The sequence below is a fragment of the Akebia trifoliata genome, chromosome 5 (genome assembly GCF_017979445.1).
Source record: "Akebia trifoliata isolate Shusen 1 chromosome 5, ASM1797944v1, whole genome shotgun sequence".
Taxonomy (NCBI): domain Eukaryota; kingdom Viridiplantae; phylum Streptophyta; class Magnoliopsida; order Ranunculales; family Lardizabalaceae; genus Akebia; species Akebia trifoliata.
Window position 1 is genome coordinate 34,342,722 of NC_141379.1, and position 20,770 is coordinate 34,363,491.

Sequence of the window (20,770 nt, forward strand, 5' to 3'; positions counted from 1 at the left end):
TATTGAATCTGAGTTTTTCGAAGCAACTTAGAGGGCTGTGGTGTTGGGTTGCTGAGATTAACAATCCATTTTGGCAAAATTACCCTTAGTAGGGCTTAAATCATTTTTTATATTTTTATATTTTTATATTTTTATTAAATACTCCTCCACTCTTAAATAGTTTTACAAAATCAATCCTCTTCCCTAGGAATTCACATATTATTAGTATTTTTCTTGCTTGAGACTATTATTTTCCTATTAAGATATAATTGGAATTTCCAATTCTACATTGAATTAAATTCAAACTTTTATATGTAAATTGAACTTGAAATAATCCTTTTAAAAAAAATAAAATTAACGTGATATTTAAAATTTTAACATTTTCCATAATTTAATACATGCATTATATTTTGGGTTGGTTCATTTGAAAACTTGACTCGATTTGGATGTCCAACGAATTGAATTAAATTAACGACTCAAGAGTCAACTTGGACAAGTGAAATAAAAGTAAATTAATTTTTTAATTAAAAATAACTTTTAGTATTATTAAAAAGAGAAGCGTTCGGAGGCCCTAAAGAGAGCCAAACATTTTTCAAATCTCTATGGTGAAGAGATCATCTTCACCAAAAATCAGCTCATTTCGAAACTTCTACCCTAATTTACAAGTTGAAGAATCGTGGACTGTTCGATTTTTATAAATCAGTTTTGATGTTAGAAGTTTTGGAATGGACTGAGTTTTTGTGAGGATGATCTCGTCATCGTAGAGATCATCCTCACTAAAAATCAGCCAATTCCGAAACTTTTAACCCATATATTGAAAAAACGTTTGGCTCTCTTTAGGGCCTCCGAACGCCACCCTCTAAAAAAATAATGTTATTTAGAGACATAAAGTGAATATTATAAATGGGACATTTATGACATTTGATCATTCTTCACATTTTTAAACCTATATATAAGTATAGAAATTAGAGACATCACCTGAATTTATGGTTGCACTAAGGCAGCTCGCATAAGAATTTTCATAGACACTATTTGTGACATTATCATTAAACACTGCCCTCCCTTTACACGAGAGGCATACGGTGGTGATGACAGAAGCGGACGAGCTACGTACTCTCATCCAAAGCAGGTAGTTTTGAATTCTTATGTAGAACCCGTTAATGATCTTTTTGAATTCTTACACAAAACCCGCTAATCGATTGTTCTTCTGTTCTGGGCAGGAGGTTTTTTATTTTATTTTATATTATTTACTAATGCTTTTTTGGAGCAAAAGAATGATCTGTGGACTGGGCAGACTATGGATTATGATAATATAATGCATCAGTTTCTGCAACATCAACTCTTCTCTATGAATTAGCCTTCTATAGTTCTATCGCCCATAGTGTGGATTAGACCATTTTCTATTATTTCTTCACTTTGCATGGGAAGTGTTTTCTAAACTCCATTTGTTGTTTGTTTGAAAGCTGGAATTCCCAAACCTTTTGTGAAATCTAGGAAGGATTCCATACTACTTACTTCCATTTGTGATTTGTCGAAACCTATGGGTCTTTTTTTACTTTTTTCCTTTTTTTTTGAAGGGAAAGAACAATTAGTTCAAACTGCATCTTAATCATTTTTGGGTTGCTATTTCTTTGATATAATTTACTTGAAGAATTTAAAGATTTAAAAGAAAAAAAAAGGTCATAGCTTAAAAGATGTTGTACCATTTGGATTATTAATGGTAGATTGGTTTTCTTTACTTATGCTTTTGATTCATCACCAAACCACATACTAGTAATTAGAAATCACAAAGCATAATAAAAAATTAAAAAAAAAACATATTACTTTGGTAAGAGTGTTGATTTTGTAACTTGTAATTTGATTTTAAGGTCATGTGACATTTAAATTAAGAGTGCTGAATATGTAAATATTTTAGTTACCCTTTGTAATTTCTAACCTAGGAAATTAACTTAAAAGAAAGATAAAATATGACTTAAATGTCTTTGCATCTATGATCAAACAAACATGTGGATGTAAATAAATACTAACATGTGGATTGTGAAGTGTTGCTTGTTGTTTGTTTTGACATGTATTGTTGATGATACAAGCAATAATAAAAAAAAAATTCTCTCTCCTGTCAATTTTCTATTGAATTGTGATAACCTGACTACCCCACATGGCAAACTCAATCGACTACCCTAATATGACAAGCTCGGAAACCGTTGATGTGTGCTTCTTGGTATACACAATTGCACTTCCCCATAATAAAAAAATATCCCGAAGGAATTAAGTATATCGAGGAGCACACATCAATGGTTTCCGAGTCAGGTAGTCGATTGAGCTTGCCACGTGGGATAGTAAGAATATCATCTTTATTATATATATATGTGTGTGGTGTGTGTGTGTGTGTGTGTGTGTCTTCCATTTACCACTCAATCTTTTTCATTTCTTTCTCTCAAACAACAAAAATAAAAATTTCATTAATCTTGTTGAACATTGGCTTCATCAATATCTAAATAGGTATGGCTCATTCTGTATTTTTTTTTTATCAACTGCTCTTTTTGTATAGATGCCCAAGAACATTTCTCTCTCTCTCACTCACAGTAGTTGCTAGAAGAGAACTTGGTTCAGTTTACACTTCAGTATGCTAAATTTAGAGAGCTACCATTGCCACATCAACTTTTACTAATGCCATGCCAATTCCTATATAAATCACCCAAAAAATTGCACACATTCGGTGTGGCGTTAGTAAAAAGTTCTGTAGCAATAACAACTCTCTAACTCATGTTGAGTTTAGTCCCACATTACCTTGCCTTGGCTCTCTCCTAATAAGTTCTTAAGCCTCTCCACTCATCATTACACTTGAATTAATTATCTAAATATAATTTTATTTTTTTTTTAAATTTTTATGTAGGCATATGTTCTGTATCAACTTCTACTATGGACCCGAAAGGAACTGTCAACAAAGTTCACAACAATGGAGAAAAGGCTCATCAAACGTGTACTAATTGTTTGCATGCTTTCTCAGACTTGGCACGGATGAATCCACTTGTCTTTATCTTCCTTCTAAAATGTTGTTATGATCGTGGTAATTTTTTTTTTTTTTCTTACAAATGTTCTTATTTCTAAAGTCCGTCTATAACTACTAACTAATCATAGTCCCAATTATTGCACTCAATCATAGCCGTTGAAGTAATAGATCTGATGGTGGATGTCAAAGCTGCAAGGCGGCCTTTAGTTTATTTTTACTACAAATAAACAGCTATACTTTATAATTTTTATTTATATATTATTGAAGAAAATTGCTGAACTGGAAGTAAAACAAAGTTTTCTTCTGTCAAGCGGATACATTCTTCACCACGTTTATCTCCACCATTTTTAAAGTTTGAGTCGTGATAATCTGACTACTGTGCCAATCGACTCTCCTGATGTAACAAGTTCAGGAATATCGATTTGTACTTATCGGGATACACGGTTCCCTCCAGGGGCAGAACCAGAATTTTTTGGTGTGGGGGCAAACTATGGTTAGTTGTATAGTTGAAGAACTTGATTGGTGGGAAAATTATTTGTGCTGAAAAATACGATTGGAGGGAGGTGAGGGTATGGGGGCAAACGGGGAGAGAGGTGAGGGAGTGGAGACAAATAGGACATGTAATTAGTTGAAAATATAGGGGTGTCTCAAAGTTCTGTGGGGGTAATTGCCCCCACCAACTCCTTAATAGCTCTGCCCCTAATTCCCTCGGGATACATTTTTTTAATGGGGAAGTGCAGTTTTGTATCCTGAGGCATATAGATGTATGGTTTTCAAATTTATCAGGTCAGGAGAGTCAATTGAATGTGACACATGGGTAGTTAGATTATCATGATTCTTTAAAGTTTTATGTAGAATTGCGATAAATTGACTTACGCACATAGCATACTCAATTGACACTCCTTACGTGATATGTTCGGGAACCATAGATCTGTACGTCTTGGGATACACAACTACACTCTCCCGTAAAAATGTGTGTCCCAATGAGTGCAGATCTACGGTTCTCGAACATGTCATGTTATGAGTGTCAATTGAATATGCCACATGGGTACCCATTTCTGGAGGTCTTCTCTTTTTCCCATTTTTATGCTTTTTTTTTTTTTTTTTTGGGATGTAGAACTTGGGAATTTTTTAGTAGATCATATACACTAATGCTTGGAAGAGAATTGTTGAAGCTTTAAGAATGGAAACAAATAGACGTTAAGGGCCTGTTTGGATACCAGGAGCAGAACTACTCTTCCAAAGAACAAGAGCTGAAGTACTCTATGGAAGAGCTGGAAAAGTAATTCTGTGCAGAAAGGGTGTTTGGCAATCAACTCTGTACAGTACTGGCAGAAGTACTTTTGTGCTGGAAGTCTGTTTGGGAACCATACTGACTTCTCATGACTTCTAGAAAAAAGACCAGAATACCCTTATATTATACCAGTTACTGTTTTTTATCTTTTAATGTCATAATATGCCTTCAAACTATACTGTTTTTGACATTTTACTATAAATATTAATATAATATAATATAATATTTTAAATATTAAATATTAATATAATATGTTTAAATCCATTATATTCAAAATTTAAAAAAATTTGACAGACTGTCTTTTAGTGTCATAATATGCCTTCAAACTATACTGTTTTTGACATTTTAACTATAAATATTAATATAATATAATATAATATTTTAAATATTAATATAATGTGTTTAAATCCATTATACTCAAAATTTAAAAAAAAAATTGACAGACTGTCTTTTAGTATCATAATATGCCTTCAAACTATATGTTTTTGACATTTTAACTATAAATATTAATATAATATATATAATATAATATATTAAATATTAAATATTAATATAATGTGTTTAACTATAAATATTAATATAATATAATAAATATTAATATAATATAATAAATATTAATATAATATAATATAATATTTTAATATTATATAATGTGTTTAAATCCATTATACTCAAAATTTAAAAAAAAAATTGACAGACTGTCTTTTAGTGTCATAATATGCCTTCAAACTATATTGTTTTTGACATTTTAACTATAAATATTAATATAATGTGTTTAACTATAAATATTAATATAATATAATAAATATTAATATAATATAATATAATATAATATAATATAATATAATATATATTTTAAATATTAATATAATGTTTTAATCCATTATACTCAAAATTTAAAAAAAAAATTGACAGACTGTCTTTTAGTGTCATAATATGCCTTCAAACTATATTGTTTTTGACATTTTAACTATAAATATAATATAATATAATATTTTAATATTAAATATTAATATAATGTGTTTAACTATAAATATTAATATAATATAATAATATTAATATAATATAATATAATATAATATAATATTTTAAATATTAAATATTAATGTAATGTGTTTAAATCCATTATACTCAAAAAATTTTAAAAAAATTTAATATTAATAAATGTTTCTTTCATTTGATTTAAGGGCAAATGAATTAGGAATATTTTCATAGAAAATTAATAAAGTTAAGGGTATTTTGGTAAAACGAATTGTTAGATTTTGACTCCCTGCAAGATGAGTTTTGAGAAATAGGTTTTCTCGACTTCTTCACAAAGAGTAATTTCTTGCTCTTGCGCGGAATAACTCTTTGAAGGAGTTGTTCATCCAAACGCATCCAAACGACTTCTAACTCCTCGCAAGAGTTAGAAGTAGTCAAGGAGTCATATCCAAACGCCTACTAAGCTTCCATGGCTTTTGGGTTTCTCATCTTTTCATTAACCATCATGATTGGCTGACCAACTAGGCACCAATGGAAAGATTGAGAATGTAAACCCTTGTTAGCTAAAACTTCAATACAAGGTTCCGTATTTTGGATTGATTGCACGTGTTCTTGATGGGTGGTAATTGCCAATGACCACAATGTTATTAAATGTACCAAGGTTTTCTGATCTGAAATTCTAATGGTATCTCTCTTAACCATGGTTTTAAAACTCGTTTCAACTTCTCATCTCGTCTATGAAAGAGACCAAGTCGTCTCAGACGAGGTTTCCCATACGTTTGAGTTGTCTCATTCAACAATGAGAAAAATGAACTGTGATTTTAAATCTCGTCCAATATGTTTGACTTGTCTATCCGTCTCGTTGGTGGACATTACCGAGACGTATTAGATGAGTCATCTTGGACAAGATTTAAAATTATGCTCTTAACTGATATCTATTCACATTATAGATAGTTCTCAATTGATGAATTTTCAAGAGAAATGGATCAGGATCATTTTGCAAGAAGAAAACATTGTTTTTGGATAAATAACATTGTATTCATGAAAAAACCAAATCGATCGAGTTGACCAACTTGGGAAGACCTTACACAATAGCACTACTCAAGTACAGATCTGCAAATCCCATCCCACTTGTACAAAAAATCCTAAAAAAACAGACCCCTAAGCTCCTTATACACTTTAGACCAACAAAAGATAAAACCCAAGATAAACATGATCGTGGCTAGACAATCTTTTTGTTTTCCCTCGAATATATGCTTATTCCTTTCAAACCAATATTCCAAAGCAACCTCTTTGTGCCACCAAATGAATAGCCAATTGACATTGTCCCGGGATAGAATGGGTCAAATCCATCCAATGGAGTAGTTAATGCCAGGAGAAGCTCTGACATGATCCAAACGTCCCAAGTTACTTTAGGGTTCCTTACGATTTTAAGCAAAAGAATTCATTTTTAAGAGTTATGGAAGAAAATCTAGTTATGGATAGTAGAAGGCCTACCACATAAATAAAAATAATTATGTATCAGAAAGATTAATAATCACTTTACGAAGAATGTTAAACAGACATCCCTTTAAAAACTCTAAAACTCTAAAACTCTATCTTGACAGGGGCTCTTATCATGATTTTAAGTATCGGTCTCTGAGATGGAGACGACTCATCCGATACGTCTCGATATCATCCACAAACAAAACGGATAGACAAGTCAATGTATCGGATGAGATTTAAAACTCATGTTCATTTTTCTCATTGTTGAACGAGATGTCTCAAATGTATCATAAAACTTGTCCGAGACGACTTGGCCTTGTTCACGGATGAGACATCAAAACGAGTTTTGAAACCATGCTTCTTATGGTATTGCATTTAGATAAAGCATGTAACTACGTATATATTCCTTCTAATCGACTAGCACTTTTGAAGGCACACAAAAGGGGAAAGTGAAGTTCCATGCTCTACAAGAACAAGTCCTGCAAACACTTCAAAATGCTCCCAAGGCTGGACCCATTACTTTTATTTTTCAATGCCTTCTCATATTACCCATACTTGGAGAACCCCACACCAATGGTTTCAGTAAGTTATTGTTAACTGCTCTTCAACGCTTGCGAACCATTAAAAATTTCCCAATCATCCCAGAAGATTTGTCAAAAGCAAGGAGCCTGACTGCCCACTTACTTATTAATTGCATTATGGAATCTAACAAGCATAAAGAAAAGATTCTGATGCAACTGCTTGCAGTTGTCGATGTTAGGCTAAAACACATCGGAGAAGTCTTGTGTCGTTTTGATGTGAGGAACGATATTAAGTTGGTCCTAGCAAAGGGACTCATTGAAGAATACATCAAACTGAAAAAAGAATCTGGTTCTTATATGTTGGCTGTCACTCTCCTAGAACACTTCTCCTTCCGCATGTTTGACGAGTCCTTTCTAGTGAATATGATGGAAAAAAAGGATTTCAAAATAGCAGAGAAGTGGGCAACATTCATGGGGGCGCCGATGTTACGTTCGTTGGTTAAACAATATATTGGCAAGAAGATGCTAAATAATGCTTATGAAACAATAGAACATAACAATCTTCAGGAAAAATGCCAAGATGAGTATCTTCAGTACAAAAAAAGGTATGCCCTTGGACTTTTTCACAACATATGCCCTTATGAATTTTTCTTTTATATATCCTTAACAATTAATATAAATTGCAGTTTAATAAAAAAGCTAGTAGAAAAAGGGTGCTGGGATATAGCTGAGGAGCAGAGTTGCAACAAAAAACAACTCGTTGAGTACCTGGTGAGTTATGATCATGATCATGATATTGTTGTATTTTTGTAACTAGTTCGTGAATTACGATCAAATAAGCAAAAGAAGTTTTGTTTATACTTCATATACTAGTACTTAGTTATATATGTCACATTGCTTTGTATGTTCTTATTGCTTCTAGTAGTATGTGAGCACTTGATCTGCTCATATAATGACACTGAGAAAGTTTGCTCCACTTATTCAATTAAATAAGTTAGTTACATATTGTTTTAGTATAACTGCTTAGCTAGCACAAAATAGTTGGAAAATTTTGGTTGAGAACCTTAACTTTCATTTGAAAATATAAATGATATTCTGTCAAGCATATATGAAAGAAACCTGATTTAGTTTTGCACAAAATAAGGTGTTTTTAGCTATGGAAGCTGGGTACTCAAAGAAAGCTGACGAATTGTGTGAGCAATACTCCCTAACATGTTTCATGAAATTCACAGGTATGCAAAAAATCGATCTTATTCTAATTATGAAGTTTTAAGTGATAGAAATGTGATTCAAACATGGCATGTGATGATTTTTAAAATGGACATTAATAATAGTTCAGAAACATTGTGTTTTTTCCTTCACATGTAAACTTGAACAAAATCTTCTCAAGGAAGTGCTCCCAAGGATTTAAGTTTTGACAGCACTCTTGGAATTTTGTGATATAGTTTATATTTCAATATTTTAACAATTTTGGTTTAGAGTTGAGAAAAATTTGTGGTATCTTGACTGTAATTTGAAGAATTTTTTCAATTACACTTATGCACCGAAATCAATTCCCCAAGATTTAAATCTCCCCATTTCATCCTTTGGTGATAGAGCTTAATTACCTTGTATTTTGACTTTAAATTCATATCCTGGTTTCTAGTTAATGTAAAATTTACTTCTCAATTTCTTACATATTAATTAATTTTGGCATATTGGTACAGAAGCAAAAGCAAAAGCAATTGATTCTTCAACAACTTGTTATCTATATCCTAATGAATTTATTTTAAGAGATATCAAATGGGTTGATGAAATTGAAGGTTTGCTCAGTGCTACATGTCATATGATTGGATGTAAATTTGTTGCTATAGATTGTGAATGGAAAGCTACCTATGAAAAAGGAAGCAATCCCAGCAAGGTAATCATCGACAATTACCTAACACAACGGTTCATATTTATCTCAAATAATTAGTAGCTATAGACTTATTCTATTTCTCTTTTTTTTTTATCATGGACTTTTTACCTAGTATTGACAATATGGGCATTTCCATGCAGGTCTCTATCATGCAGATTGCCTCTGAGGAGGAAGTGTTCATCTTTGACTTGATAAAGTTGACCAAAGAGGAACCCGAAGCCTTAAAAGACTGCTTACAATGCATTTTTCGTTCCCCAAGCATTCTCAAGCTTGGTATGCAAATATCTCAAAGCATCACTTACACTGCGAGAATTGTTTCTTTGCTATACAGGTGGAACTCTTAAGGGGGACATGAACTCACTGTTAAATTGGCTCTAATAAGAAATCTCTGAATAAAAATTCAATCTCTTCAGATGTTTGCATTGTTTGTGTAAATGTAATGTTTTCACTAGGACTTTCTATTTTTTGGAGTTCTATTTTTGGTAGATACCCTTTTCTTTAAAGAAACCAAAAATAAGAGGTAGACATGCTAATGGTTTCTCTATGGTCTCTGCAACTTGTAGGCTATAATTTGAATTGCGACCTACAACAACTGTTGCATTCTTATGGAGAGTTGGGGTGTTTCAAGCGCTATGAAATGCTTCTTGATATTCAAAATGTCTTCAAAGGAACTAGGGGTGGTCTCTCTAGGCTTTGCGAGGTAGGTTCAAAAGATGACTATTAACTCCTCCACTCCAAACCCTCCTCTCACTAAATCCCATTGTATTATTACTATTTTGCCTGCTTTACCTCCTTAATTGGTCTAATTAACAAAGAATAATGCTTAAATGACCTCAAGATCGACATCGACTCTCACTTTGACTCAGGTTACTCTAAAGGCTTTTGTTGACATGACCTAAATATCCATTGAACACATCTTATTCTATCTCTTAAAGAAGATTAATTATTAGTTAAAAAGAAGATAAACCTTGTCACATCTTATTCTATCTCTTAAAGAAGATTAATTATTAGTTAAAAAGAATATAAACCTTGTAAATCAACCTCAATTAGGATTCGAACATTAACGTTTACTGAAATTTTGGTTATGTTACGTGTAACACATGTAAGAGCAGCATTTATGGATGTTTTTGTTCAATGATAATGACCAAGTCAAAGGAGGACATACAAATATATTTAAAATTGTGGGTGTTTAGCTTATTCAAACACTTAAACTAGGCAATCTGTTGCTACTTTGTTTTTTTTTCTTTTTTCTTCTTGGATTGGGGTTTTTTTAATCATATTTATACAAACAAATGAAGCAATATTTCTTTAGATTAGTGATTTACTTGTTTACGTTTCAATCGTGATTTAGCTTAGTAGTTCATATCAAACCATGGGAATAACGTTTTGTGGTGGTTATTGAACCAGGAAATATTGGGAGCTGGTTTGGACAAGATGAACCAGATGAGTGATTGGGAGGAACGACCTTTGAGTCAGAATCATGTATGTATTTATTATTCCCTTTTCTATAACTTGATTGAGTACCTAGGGAACTATGATAGTTATATAGGAGATCTCGCAGGTGGTCTCTATTAATGTGAGTCCCCCTTGTATCTATGGCATGAGTTTCAGTACGCTATGGAGAAAAAATTCCTGCTTTTTTGTCGCCTAATTAAATTTCTTCAAGTTCTATTATATAAGGGGTGACCCCAATATATGTTAACTTGTTCGAAACCACATTTCATAAGATGGATTTTTTTATTATTTTTTTATGATGGAAATTTTAGTTTGTAATATTATTTCAGTTGTTGACTACAGAAATTAACTAGAAACATCCAAAAAATGATCCCCCAATATCAAAGATAATTTTTGACATTTCAAATAAAAAATGAATCATACTGGGCACAGACATAGTTCTAATCACGGATCCTCACGGAATTCCTCCCCTTCATAGAGTAGTACCTAGCCTGCTACTTAAAACTTTTAAGGTAAATTATTTTCTAATATATATATATATATGGGTAGCGTTCAAGGGCAAACTTTTTGGCAAAACATTTTTCAAAACATGGGTTAGAGGTTTTGGAATGGGCTGATTTTTGGTGAGGATAATCTCTACGGTGAGTAGATCATCCTCACCAAAAATCAGCCCATTCCAAAACTTCTAACCCATGTTTACCAGCTGAAAAATCGTGGACCGTCCATTTTTTGTAAACTGTTTTTGATGGGGTTAGAAGTTTTGGAATGGGCTGATTTTTGGTGATGATGATCTCCTCACCATAGAGATCATCCTCACCAAATATCAGCTCATTCCAATACCTCTAACTCATGTTTTGAAAAATGTTTTGCCAAAAAGTTTAAAAAGTTGGCCATTGAACGCCCCCCCTATATATATATATATATATACATATAGGGAAATGTTCAGCACCCTAAGTTTTACCACACACTTTAACAAACGTTTTTATCCTACATGGGTTAGAAGTTTTGGAATGGGCTGATTTTTGGTGAGGATGATCTCTATGATTAGAAGATCATCCTCCCCAAAAATCAGCCCATTCCGAAATGTTTAGCCCCATGTTTACAAGTTGAAAAATCGTGGACCGTCCATTTTTTTTAAATCATTTTTTATGGGGTTAGAAGTTTTGGAATGAGCTGATTTTTGGTGAGGATGATCTCCTCACCATAGAGATCATCCTCACCAAAAATCAGCCCATTCCGAAACTTCTAACCCATGTAGGACAAAATGCGTTGTTAAAGTGTGTGGTAAAAGTTAGGGTGCCGAACGGGACCCATATATATATATATATTTTTTTTTGTTACCTTTTTTATTTATTACTATTCTTGAGTTGTTTATAGAAAAAGAGAAACTAAAGTGAAAAATGATGTGCAGTTGGAATATGCAGCCCTCGATGCCATTGTACTTATTCACATATTTCGTCATGTCTATCGCCAAGGTGTCAATGACAAAGTTGAATGGACATCACATATTGTGAGTTAAAGAGAAAAATAAAGCTCCTATATACTTTCTCTATTTAGCAGTATTTGCAAACAAAGGTTGTCCTTTGGTTGACAAGGCTCTATGGTCTATAAAGAGTAGTCGAGATTCACCATCCTTTTTCAAGATTTACAAATTAGGAACCATAATTAAAATGTCCATCACCATGTTCTTCTTCATAAGCCTTACCCCAACTCTAGGGATCCAGAACTAACTGTTTTTTTTTAATTTTTTCCTCTGATGAATCCACAGGTTACCCACTACAATGCTAGTGAGAAACAACGGAAGAGAGAATCAAAATAGAAGAGTGCAAGGGAGGTTGAAGATGGGACAGACATGGGTTCCAAATCCAATTAACAGCCATTCACATTGTTAGAGAATAAGATGCACTATGATATATGAGATATATTCTCAGTGAGATCCATGTATGGATCAACAAATTAGAAGAGGTATCCAAACTCCAAACCGTTGCTTATTGTGCTCCCGAAATGAAGAGTCTGCATATCACCTTCTCTTGCATTGTGCTATGGCGCATTATCTTTGGTACCATTTCCTTGGCCTTTTGGGTATAGTGGGCCATTTCCCAAGGACCATAGGGCAGCTATTTAGTTCTTGGATGAATTGGGGTTTCTCCTTAAAAGCTTCAAAGTTGATCTTGTGGAACCTCCTTCCCTTTGCCATCTCTTGGGGATTGTGAAAGGAGATGAATACACACACTTTTGAAGGAAAAGAATTACAGCCAGAGGATCTCATTTTGTCTATTTTGGACTTGCTATTTTTTTTTGGAAAAGATTTTCAAAGAATTTAAAGGGATCTTTTTTGAGGACTTCATTGTAAGATGGAAGTACATTTATAATTTGGAGGCAGTTTAGTGACTTGTTTTTCTTTCTTTTTTCCTCTTTTGATAAGTTCTTGTATTTAGGGGACTTCTCGTCCCCGTTTTTTCTATTAATAAAATTTTAACTTATTAAAAAAATACATACGAGACATATTAAATCATTATCAAAATATCTCTTCACAACCTTTCAATATCTATAAAAATAAAAAAATAAAAAATTGATAAGTCGTATCTATAAAAAAAAATTATCTTCCTTAAACCCAGTATTATAACGAGTATCATCTTTATGATACCATTTATAATAACTCGAACTGAAATACAAGAGCAAGTGCTAAAGAAGATATGGGAATACCTCCTCCCCCAGGCGAGCACAGTCTGGTTGTTGGCATCCATCAACAATGCCTTTTATTACTTGAAAAGGTAGATGAAGAAACTCATAAAATACCTATATCATAATAATAGTCTATTTCAATAGTCTATTTCTCTGTGGAACTCAATACATGAAAATAGAAGCACACAAAAAACATATGAGCAAAATTATGAAAGATCAGGACATTGACCTTACTTATCAAAAAAATAAGACATCTACCTTGTCAGCAAGATCAACATCAAAATGGCTTATAGAAAAGTAAACGAAGAAGAACAATGGCTTTGATCCAGAAGTAACAATGTCGTTAACACTGATGGCAACCTGGAGAAGAGAGACATTATAATGCCTGCCCTTAATTGGGTGGACCCACAACATTTTCTCCAACAAGAAAAGATACTTGTGGGCTATTTTCCCCTTTGCAGTGTGTTGGGGACTGTGCAAAGAGAGGAATAGAAGGGTTTTCTAGGAAGAGGAAAAGACTGTCCATGAGGTCATCCTAGATATCCTGGGTTGTTTATATTTGTGTGAGTAAATTGAGCAAGGATTTCATCAGGTTGTTCTTTGAGGATTTTGTATTTAAGTGGGAGACGTAGTGTCATGAGTAGCTAGTGTGTGGGCTGGTTATGTTTTGTTCATTTTCCATGTTTTTTCTTTTTTGTTTTTCTCTCGCTTTCACATTCAGGAGCCATCTCGGCCACTGCTTTTCTCTTTTCTAATAATTTTTTTACACTTATCAATATATATATATATAAATTGTGCTAACATAAACAACAAATTAGGGTTAAAATTCAATCACTCGACATAATCATAAACCTAAAAATACCATAAATAAATAATAAATAAATAAAACAAAGAAAGATAGATGCTTTAGAGAAACAATACCGAGAGGGAAAAGCCCTCCAAAGCCTCCAATCCCTGGCACCATATTCGTAATTCTTCAAACAAGCTCTGGTCCCTCATCGATGTCAACACGAGCGTCCTTGTGGGTCATACTCTCAATGCCTTCAATTGTAGAGCTCAAAATTACATGGATTTTCTTCACAACTCATTTCTTTCTTACTTCCTCGGCAGCCATGGATGACCAAGGAGAGCTCTTGGCAATTTTCAAAGGTGGCTTTGCAGACATAGGAGGGTTTTTTACCAGAAGGTTTGATTGAGATTGAAACATAGCGTAAGAGCTCTGCTTTTGCTCTAAAGCTTGTGTTCATGGCAACTGAGGGAGGGAGGGAGAAACATGAGTGGATCCAGTGTGAAACTATGGGCGATAGAAGGCTAATTCATAGAGAAGAGTTGATGTTGTAGAAACTGATGCATTATATTATCAAAGTCCATAGTTTACCCAATCCACATATCACTCTTTTGCTCCAAAGAAGCATTAGTACAAAACAAAAACAAAAAACAAATAAAACCTTCAGCCCAGAACACACGAATTCAAGCTGCAGCTTATCGCTCATCTAGTAGGATGTGCCCCAAACAATTCATTAAAAAAGATCATTAGCAGGTTTCGGGTAAGAATTCAAAACTACCTGCTTTGGATGACAGTAGCTCATCTGCTTCAGTCACCACCATCGTATGCCTCTAGCATAAAAGGAGGGCAGTGCTTAATGATGTCACAAATAGTTCCCATCAAAATTCTTATGCGTGCTGCATTAGCACCTATAAATTCAGGTCACATCTCTAATTTATATAGTTATAGGTTTTAAAATGTGAAGATTGATCAAATATCATAAATGTCCCATTTATAATCTTCACCTTATGCCTCTACTTATATTGAGCAAGCGCTGTAAGTCAGGTCAATCATATTCTAGTACATTGCAACCTTGCATGGGAAGTGTTTTCTGAACTCCATTTGTTGCTTGTTTGAAAGTTGGTATTCCCAGACCTTTTGAGGGAAAGAAAGGATTCCATATTACTTACTTCCATTTGTGATTTGTCGAAACTCTATGGGTCTTTTATTTTATTTTTCTTTTTATTTTTGAAGGGAAGAACAATCAGTTCAAACTGCATCTTAAGTATTTTTGGGTTGCTACTTCTCTAATATAATTTACATTGAAGAATTTAAGATTTTTTTCTTTTTTTTTTTTTTTTTTTTTTTTTTTTGAGAATTTATTAAACAATGGGATATGTTGTGAGTGTCAATGGGCTAATCTTTTTTTTTTTTTTACCATAGCTTGAAAGATGTTGTACGATTAGGTTAGTTGGTTATGGTAGATTGATTTTCTTGGCATATGTTTCTTATTCACCACCACCACCAAACCAGCAATTAAAAATCACAAAGCATAATCAACCAAAAAAAAAGATCAAAGTAAAACAAACCCAACAGATCTCATAAAATCCACAACTTAATTCAACTAAAATAAAGTACAACAAACCCATGTTCATCAACCCAGAAAAGTAAAACAAACCATCTATCATTTGGATTTCTTAACCTATCTTAAGAAGATGAAACAAGGGGGTTAGTCTCGATGATTCTGCTTACTTGCTGCTGATTCACGCAATCGAAACCACACCCACACTGCGGAGACTCTTCAAAGTTATCTGTTGGGAAATCCGCAGAAGCGATTCCAACTGAGAATTCAAGCTCATCCTCACTTCGAATTACTTCAACTATGTTGACCCAAAGCAATAAAATCTTCACACTTACCCCCTTTAGCTTCGTGAGCTTTCCTTTGGATATATAACCTGTAATTGTAGATTTATATTTCAGATTGTAACCTGAAATCTTAAAACTGCAACTCCCCTCTAAATAAACCGCGAATTTCCCTGTACTTTTGTCCAATTCGTAACCAGTTACCCCTACTGGTAAGATCCCAACAGGGAAATCGTAGGTTTTCAGGACCTCGTACGCCGTTAAATTTCCGTCATCTTCAGCCGAAGATTGGGTGATGATCAACGAAGTTAAACAGATAACACTCAGAATTATTAACGGAGCCCTTACTGGATTGGATCTTCTTCTCAAGAACAAACCCATTTTCCCCCCTTTATTCCTCTTGACCTAAATGTGGTTTTGTCTTCTATATATATAAATTATAAAGAGATGAGAAGAAAAAAGACCTACCACCCAATTGTCATTTTGTCTTCGTCAATTAATAAATAGAGAGATTTATCCGGCAGACCTAACTATTCACTTTTATTACAAAAACTCCCTTGGACTTCTGACAACTCCAAGAGAACCTTACTTTATGAATTTCGTTACCCACTAAACCTCACTTTATCCAGTTCGTTATCGAGCAAACCCTGGAACGGTATCCACGTCATAAATTTCTAATTTTTTAAAGTTAATTTGTTACTTAACATACCTTGGAGTGGATTCTAATCACATCAATTGTAGCGTCCAAAACATGATCTGACCTATAAGATTATAAAAGAAAAATATCTAAAAATTTTATAAAAAAATCTGAAAATCAAAATTAATATGGGCCCAATGGTCCTTAGTGAAATATCTTTAATTTGGAAATAAAATTCATATACGGTGAAATCTCTTTCCACTGTAAGGGGCAGAGTTAGTAAGGAGTTTGTGGGGGCAATTGCCCAACAAAACTTTGAGACACTCCTATATTTTCTACTAATTACATGTCCCATTTGTCCCCACTCCCTCACTTATCTCCCCATTTGCCCCTACATCCTCACCTCCCTCCATTCAAGTTCTTCAACCATACAACTAATCATAGTTTGCCCCCATTAGAAGAAAATTCTGGCTCCGCCCCTGTCCATCGTTGAATTTTATTTTTAAATTTGGGAGTTCAATATTCATCCATTCTCAACATCTACTATCAAACTCAAAAAATAGTTTGCTTTTAATTTTTTTTTCTTTTTGCCAAATCTTCATTTTTCCATGCAATTTAAAGGCTGTTTTTTTTTTTTTTTTTTTTTCATTACTAATTTGATTGTCCATGGGGGCCCAATGGTCCTTGATGAAATCTCTTTAATTTTATAAAGTAAGATTTGTGTAGGTAACAAACTTGATAAAGTAAGGGAGTTTTTGTAATAAAATTGCAACAATAGGTCTGCTTGATAAATCTCTCTAATAAATACTAGTAGGTGGCATGCATGCACGAAGCACATGTATTACTAAAGAATTGTGGTAATTTGATTATCCCACATGGCAAACTCAATCGATTACCCTGGTGCGACAAGTTTGGAATTGTAGATCTGCGTTCCTTGGGATACATGTCTACACTTCCCCATAAAAATGCATCTCGAGGGAATTGTGTATCTCGAGGAGTGCATATCTACAATTCTGAACTTGTCACATTAGGTAGTCGATTGAGTTTGCCACTTGGGGTAGTTAAATTATCACGACTCATTATTAAAATTAGCGATGTTAAAGGGTGCCAATGGGTTAGGTCCAATTTGATCCATAAGGTTTTTGGAATTTGAATCATCATATTTTTTTTTTGCGATTCCAATTCTTATTGGTTATGGTTCTAATTTTAAAATTGGCGAAAATGGAATCATAGGAAATTATGGGTACCCATAGATTCTGATTCTTAATAAACAAATAAGGAAAAGTCTCAAGTGAAAATGACATCCGATTTTTTATTTGTAACGATTTTCTAATTTAAAATGATAGGATAAATCAAAAACTCACCAACTTGTCATGTGCAAAGAATCATAGATTTTTTCTCAGAATACACAACTGCACGTCCCCTTAAACATGTGCAATTGTTTATTCCAAAGAAAAAAATCTATGGTTCTTTAGACATGCCACGTCATTGAGTTTTTGAGTTATTTTGTAAGGTTGAGTTACAAAATCAGCACTCATTTATTATATGCAAGTTTCTTTTTTGCATCATAAAATATGAAAAAAAAATTAATTAAATTAATGTAAATTAAAATTCTTCTAAGAGCACAACACATCATTTCATAAAAACATTATGCTCATGTGATCATCATGGAAATGATCGCACGAGCATAAATTCCAAATATCTTTCTTAAATGACACCCAAAATAATTGTTTTCATTTTTTTTTATTTTTTATTTTTTTAATTTTTGTTGCCATTTTTCTTCCTTATGCAAATCTACATGTGAAAATGGATTCATTTTGCAAATGAAAGATAATCAATCACATGATATTATCCTTTGTGTAAGATTATATTGCATATGTGAACATATTTCCCTATTCTAAAGAATAACATCTTACCAAATAAAACTTATATACGCCCATGTCACAGCAATCGGCATTCTAACCTCGTGCTTTCCATCCAACCACATAATTCTTCCAAACATGCTTTTGTAATGTCGACTTTTCTAGTTGAAATCTTGACCATAAAACTTACATTGCATTTGGATAGAGCTTTTTGATGACTTCTGCTCCTGCAGGGAGCTAGTAAACATTTCGATAGATTTTTACTTTTGTGCGGCGAGATTTTTGCTCTTGCGAGGAGAGGTTTTTTGCTCTTTGTTGAGAAGCTCCAAGGACCTGCTCTTCTACGGAGAGTTTTTTAGCTCTTGCGGGGAGTGATTGAGCTTTTTACTCTTGCGCAGAGAGGTGTATCCACACAAGCCCTTAGTTTCTGCTTCTTTATGTTGAAATTCAATGTTGAAGGTTCCATATTCACCACAACCACATCTTGTTTGGGATTGTCAATCTTCACAGTATAGTGAGATGTACCCTCACTAACTTGGATGGCAGTCATGGTGATAGGTATCTCGAATTGTGAACCACTTGATGATGATTGGTATTCAAATGAGCGTGGCTTGTGAGTTATTAGATGAGGAAATATAGGCATAAAGAGTGTTTCCAGCTGATTCAGGGATTTGTAAGGCAGGGAGGAAATGGGGTTCAGCCATCAAACAAAGGCTCACTATCGATCACTTATTTTGAGCATCTCTTACCGTATCTTTCATAGCTTTCTCTTCCTTAGTCTATTTTTCTGAAATGGATGATCAACATTTGGTTTTGTTTCTCATTTGTTTGTTTTCAGTCTCACTCTCTTCTCCAAACACCAATCCTCCCAAAAAAAAAAATTATCATTAGAGTCCAAAATGACATGAAACCAACAATATTTCCAAGCATTGAAGACTGGTACACTGGAACCTTAACAAGTGTTACCTCCCCTTTAGGTTCTCAAAATCCAACAACCCATTAAAAGGCAATAGAGATCTTCTCCACATTTACAAAACTGATTTTCATGGCTTCTCAACACAGTTGACTTCACAACAATTTTTGATGGGTTGTTGGATTTTGAGAGCCTAAAGGGAAGTTGCAGTGTACCAGTATTCAATGCTTGGAAACATTGTTGGTTTCATGTCATTTTGGACTGTAATGATAAAAAAATATTTTGGGGGGATTGGTGTTTGGAGAAGAGAGTGAGAATGGAAACAAACAAATGAGAAACAAACCAAAAGTTGATCATCCATTTCAGAAAAATAGAATAAGGAAGAGAAAGCTATGAACGATGCTCAAAATAAGTGATGGATGGTATGCCTTAGACTTTTGCAAAACCTATTTATAATATAATAAAGATCCATTTTTTTAGAATTCGGTTAAACATCACAAATCACAATCCAACAATAAATCATGGCATGTGGACAATAAATAAATAAGTAATAACATGTGGATTGTACTTTGGGGACGATTAAGTTGTTTGGCATCAGATCAATTGCCCAACATATAGGGATTTTATTTCCTAATCGGTGGACTAACAAAGGAACATGACAACTGCATAAGCAAGCTTTCTGTTAAAGTTTTGACGAACCCATTTTACATCTTAGTTTTGAATTTCACTTGAACCCTTCACGTTTTTTAGTAAATATTTGAGGTATCCTGTAGTTTCTAATCGATGAAATTAGCCTAATAAAGAAATAAAATGTGACTCAAATATTCATTAAATAAATATTTTAGTTTCTAACAGGGGAAATTTACCTAATAGAAAAATAAAATATGACTTAAATGTCTATTCATCTATAATAAAGATCTATTTTGGAGGATCGGTTGAACATCAAAATAATAAAACATGACATGTGGACAATAAATAAATGATAACATGTGGATTGTAGAGTGCTTGTTTGCTGTTTGTGTTGACTTGTGCCGTTGATGCATAAATAATAACAAGAGAATTTTTCTCTCTCCTACCAATTTTCTACCATCAATTATATATGAATAGTGATGATCTGACTACCCCACATGACAAACTCAATCGACTACCCTGATGTGATAAGCTCGGAAACTGTTGACTTGTGCTCTTTGGTATACACAATTGCACTTACCAATAAAAAATTGTATCTCAAGGGAAGTGAGTATGTCAAGGAGCACAGATCAATAGTTTCTGAACTTATCACGTCAGGTAGTTGATTGAGTTTGTCATGTGGGGTAATCAAATTATCACGACTCTTTATATATATTTACGTTTTCCATTTGCCACTCAATCTTTTTCATTTCTCTCTCTCTCTCTATGTGTCAAACAATAAAAATAAAAATT

At 33.3% G+C, this 20,770-nt stretch overlaps 2 protein-coding genes and 1 long non-coding RNA gene across 3 annotated transcripts; 2 read left to right on the forward strand and 1 right to left on the reverse strand.

Moving 5' to 3' along the window:
• Positions 1–950: 950 nt before the first annotated feature.
• LOC147402479 (uncharacterized) lies at positions 951–7,741 on the forward strand. The gene is made up of 3 exons (XR_015178900.1): positions 951–1,108; positions 2,873–3,046; positions 7,182–7,741. It is a non-coding gene; the product is annotated as an uncharacterized LOC147402479 (long non-coding RNA).
• Positions 7,742–12,691, forward strand: LOC147402480 (uncharacterized). Its single transcript, XM_086444492.1, has 9 exons — positions 7,742–7,875; positions 7,957–8,041; positions 8,415–8,502; positions 8,977–9,170; positions 9,308–9,440; positions 9,731–9,867; positions 10,575–10,649; positions 12,034–12,132; positions 12,391–12,691. Exons 1-9 carry the CDS (start codon positions 7,742–7,744, stop codon positions 12,439–12,441), a joined length of 996 nt encoding a protein of 331 aa, XP_086300618.1. The 3' UTR covers positions 12,442–12,691.
• Positions 12,692–14,283: 1,592 nt separating this feature from the next.
• On the reverse strand, positions 14,284–16,317 carry LOC147402481 (uncharacterized). Its single transcript, XM_086444493.1, has 3 exons — positions 15,826–16,317; positions 14,873–14,924; positions 14,284–14,348 (listed from the first exon to the last, which is right to left on the reverse strand). Exons 1-3 carry the CDS (start codon positions 16,315–16,317, stop codon positions 14,284–14,286), a joined length of 609 nt encoding a protein of 202 aa, XP_086300619.1.
• Positions 16,318–20,770: the final 4,453 nt, after the last annotated feature.

What these genes read in the sequence shown, in the direction of transcription:
- LOC147402481 (XM_086444493.1), bottom strand. Translation starts at nt 16,317, where the DNA reads ATGGGTTTGTTCTTGAGAAGAAGATCCAATCCAGTAAGGGCTCCGTTA. An exon ending in ATTGCGTGAATCAGCAGCAA is followed by an intron (nt 14,925 to 15,825) that starts GTAAGCAGAATC and finishes CTTTTATGCTAG; the next exon opens with AGGCATACGATGGTGGTGAC. An exon ending in GCTACTGTCATCCAAAGCAG is followed by an intron (nt 14,349 to 14,872) that starts GTAGTTTTGAAT and finishes CTACAATTGAAG; the next exon opens with GCATTGAGAGTATGACCCAC.
- LOC147402480 (XM_086444492.1), top strand. Translation starts at nt 7,742, where the DNA reads ATGGGGGCGCCGATGTTACGTTCGTTGGTTAAACAATATATTGGCAAG. An exon ending in ATGTTTCATGAAATTCACAG is followed by an intron (nt 8,503 to 8,976) that starts GTATGCAAAAAA and finishes ATATTGGTACAG; the next exon opens with AAGCAAAAGCAAAAGCAATT. An exon ending in CCCAAGCATTCTCAAGCTTG is followed by an intron (nt 9,441 to 9,730) that starts GTATGCAAATAT and finishes TGCAACTTGTAG; the next exon opens with GCTATAATTTGAATTGCGAC.